The sequence below is a fragment of the Dipodomys merriami genome, unplaced genomic scaffold, assembly GCF_024711535.1.
Source record: "Dipodomys merriami isolate MVZ:Mamm:240054 unplaced genomic scaffold, mDipMer1.0.p SCAF_18, whole genome shotgun sequence".
NCBI classification, from domain to species: Eukaryota; Metazoa; Chordata; class Mammalia; order Rodentia; family Heteromyidae; genus Dipodomys; species Dipodomys merriami.
The window spans coordinates 22,939,199-22,942,975 of record NW_027203159.1 but is presented as its reverse complement, the minus strand read 5'-3'; the positions used below and the strand labels follow the sequence as shown (position 1 = coordinate 22,942,975).

The 3,777-nt window shown below is 33.7% G+C and overlaps 1 protein-coding gene across 1 annotated transcript; it reads right to left on the bottom strand.

Annotated features, from left to right (window-relative positions):
* Positions 1-756: 756 nt before the first annotated feature.
* Positions 757-3,065, bottom strand: LOC138829968 (gametocyte-specific factor 1-like). The gene is made up of 5 exons (XM_070026458.1): positions 3,001-3,065; positions 2,540-2,668; positions 1,332-1,458; positions 1,165-1,221; positions 757-808 (listed from the first exon to the last, which is right to left on the bottom strand). The coding sequence occupies exons 2-5, from the start codon at positions 2,627-2,629 to the stop codon at positions 804-806; spliced, it is 279 nt and encodes a 92-aa protein (XP_069882559.1). The 5' UTR covers positions 2,630-2,668; positions 3,001-3,065; the 3' UTR covers positions 757-803.
* Between the last annotated feature and the right edge of the window lie 712 nt (positions 3,066-3,777).

The window sequence follows — 3,777 nt, the reverse complement described above, 5'->3', positions numbered from 1 at the left end:
TGACTTCTGTTATATGTTTCTTACAAAAGATTTAAAGTGTGTGTGGGAAAGGTGAGGGACTATTGAGAATACCTTACAGTGATTTCAACTGTAGTTCCACAGGTAGAAAACATCTTAAGTGTGTTCTGGGTTGGAGTTACAGTAAAATATAGGAAATAGTATAAGAAACTGAAGTTGTGGGACGCCAAACCACTGACTTTAGAAAAACTGAGGATAAAGAATGTTACTTATGTACAAGAAAGTGATTCAGAACATAAACGGGTACATGATAGAAGATTGAAAATATCTTGAGCCTTTTGGATGTTTGTCAAAGTAGAGTATACACCAAGCAGAGCAAGAACACTTACCATCCACAAAGGGAAGGGATAAGGTCAAATAGGTATCTCATTAAGAGTGGTTACCTGCTTCCAGATTAGCATGTTCTAACTTGTCCCTTTTAGATTTCCTGAAAACTGATTTAAGTTGATCATAAGAGAATGACAAAAATATTCGAATGAGGAATTATGATTTGAAGTAGTTTGGGTGATTGCATATATTATTAGTCGTAGGGAAACTCTACTTGACTTTTACCACCAATCAAAGTGTTACCCGGACAGAGAAAAATCCAATCTTCATTTGCAGCGAGCAAATCATATGGGCATAAAGAACTGAAAAACGGTTATTCATTCATCCTATTTCTTTACTTTCAATTTCTTTACTTTCAATTTCTTTACTTTCATCATAAGAAAACAGCATTTTCTTTATCTGTTGTTGCCAGAGGATTTGATTGTGCCCCAAACAAAACTTGGGCTAGGATGTTCCAATTAATCTGCCAAAGAGGAAACACATACTTGGTTGACATGCTACATTAGATGGTGTCTAATATTATACATTTATAAAGAATAATAAGTCAAGGACTTATGAGCCTTACAAGAAACATTGAAGTGGATAATAATCATTGAAAAAAGAGGATTCTTAGCCATTGTGCAAAAAACAAATCATTTAGATATTTGACATGGTTTTTACTCTACATATCTTCATATATATTATTGATATTAGAATACAACACAATGCACATTTAACACGGAGATTTAATTTCACTACTAAACGTAGAAATCATACATCAGCACGAGATAAGTTGAGATTCAATCACAGAAAATACAGACAATCCAACAAGTTCTTTACCTTTATGCCAGTTTTCCCCAGAGGAAACATATTGCCATGCATTTTCAGAACTCTTGTCTGGTTCCAAGTGAAGTTCATTATAAGTAAACAAAAATCTACAATCACAATACAATTCCAGTACAACAGGGCTAAATTGATTTGGATTGTATTTTACATATCAGGCTTACCCACATCATCTTCAAAGAAAGTTTTGTCCGTACAAGTTGTGATACGTTTACTGAGTTGATCTCGTGGAACCAAGTGGTGAACATTGAAGGGACATGCGACAAATATGGAAGCAAAATCAGGATGATTCTGTGCAACAAAATTTCAAATGTGAAAAATATTGTCAAATTTTACTTTTTTAGAAAACTTTGGCAGGAAGCCTACTGTAGGGATTTTCACCATGGTTTGCATGCTATGCTATTGCATCGGTTTACAGAGCACTAGACTTCTGCAATTTTAGCTATTACACCTCCTCTATGTTCTCATTTGAAAAGGAAGCTAAGAGTCTCTGTCATTCCCTGACCGAACTGGTATCAAAAAAATTATACAGAGCTCTGAAACTCTCGGATTGACATAAATTTATTCATGAGGAACCACCTCCATTCTCTATAATATTTTATATCAAAATTTAGTAAGGTGCGCATTTACTTAATTTTGGCCTATATTTACTCAACATTGATTACTTATATTGAATTTATAAACACATAGAATCGGTGATTAACAAAATATTTGAAAATATCCAAAATGATGGGTCATCACATGTGTCTACTTTACAAAACACCACACCAGAAACTCTTTCCCATACTGCTCTGGAACTTACTGTAGCAGTGTTATTTTAAAAAACAATAATTTACTGCTAACAATTCTGTCAACTTTCAAATATGGTGAATTTTTTTCAAACTAAGAGGAGGGTAACCAATACCCAAAATATACAAAAGAGACACAATGCATCTTCCATGTTATCAGTTTATGAAATCAGACTGAAAACTGAGGTATCCAAATTGAATTCTAGCTATATTAAAATAGAGGAGTGGTTTTAAAAATAATTAAACATTTAATAATGTGATTAATTTACATTTTGGCTATTACATTAATTTACATTTTGGCTATTACAAATTGGGGAGGAAGTCAACCACCTGTAATATTTGTGAAATGTGGCACACACATTTTGATATAATTGTCAAAGTAAACATCTTGGGTATGTTCTGCCTTGAATAGAACTCTACCAATAAAACTATAAATACACAAGTTGGACTGCCATTGTCTTACTTTCCATTACATGCTGCAGAGATTTCAGGATATATAAAATTGTCCCTCTGACACACACTCTCTCACATCTTACACATACATTTCCAACAATTTATCTTAAAAACAATATGAAAATGTATACCTGAACTAAAGAAGTTATGTAATACCAAACTTGCTGCATTTCACCAGATAGTACGGTCACCTGCTGACCTGAATTTGTGATATTTGACATAGGGATATTGCAATAACCTCTCAGGATCCACAGATTCCTCTGAAAAAGAAAAATACCTCAGGAAAAATCAATCAGAACCAGAAGACATTAAACATATGATTGCTTTGACCCACATAATATGGAAGGGAAGAGAAGTGAATTTCAAGTTCGCCAGAATGGAACTATCTATTTATTTCCTCAATTCTGAGGAAGTAATGAAATTCATTCTTTACCCATGGAACTATAATACCTACTTGGAGAACATGGTAAGAACTACATCTTGGGATGTCAAGGGTAGAAAGCAAGAAATATCCCAGTCATATACAAGATCCAAAGAGATAATTTACATGAATAAGACGTAGAAGAAGAAAAAGAGCACAAGGGACTGTCACCTGTCTCTGTTAGTTAACCGGATTCACCAAACAAGTGCATGATCTCTTCCTCCCCACAATGGACGAGGACCCAGTAGTAGGTTTTCCACAGCAACAGCTCCTGTATAGTGTCTTCTCTGGGTGGGGCCACCGTTATTGTGATGTAGTCCATAAACGTCACTTCTGATTTACGAACTGAGGAAACAGCCACATTTCCGTATAGGACAACGGATAAAGCAGGGATGAAGCAAGAAGACAAAATTCCACTTCCCTTTAGTATGCATTAGTGGACTACAATTTAGTAGATTAGAAATGTACAACTCTTCACTAGAGGAATAATCTGAATGAATGTCTCACATTTTTCATATTGTCATCAACTACTGATTCTTTGTAAGTTGTTCTCCCTAGACAGCAAGACAATTTCTATGGTCTCTGTAGTCAAAATAATTCAATCTTTAAGTATTATGATTCTTTATTCATTTGTTTAGTGTCCTTACTGATCAATATTTAGATTAGGATAGGATTTAACAAAGACATTTCTAGTCCTTATTCACCTTCTGCCTAAAATATAAGTTCGCTTTCCTTGTAGACATGCTTGATATTTGTATATATCCCTTAATTCACATATTTGATTAATATCATGAAAAGTAAATTAATATAGTCTAGGATTTCTCAAAGCAACTAGTTGCACATATTAAATAAATAGCAAGAGAGAGACAACTTCCAAGAAGGATTTTTTAAAAAATTACATATCATACATTTCCAATGGTACAAATATTAATGTTATGATATATTATA

Excerpts from the sequence above, each read along its gene's own strand:
- LOC138829968 (XM_070026458.1), bottom strand. The coding sequence starts at position 2,629 with ATGTCAAATATCACAAATTCAGGTCAGCAGGTGACCGTACTATCTGGT. Across the intron at positions 1,459-2,539 it reads ACATAACTTCTTTAGTTCAG|AATCATCCTGATTTTGCTTC; the intron begins GTATACATTTTC and ends TTTGTTGCACAG. Across the intron at positions 1,222-1,331 it reads TTTCTTTGAAGATGATGTGG|ACAAGAGTTCTGAAAATGCA; the intron begins GTAAGCCTGATA and ends ACTTGGAACCAG.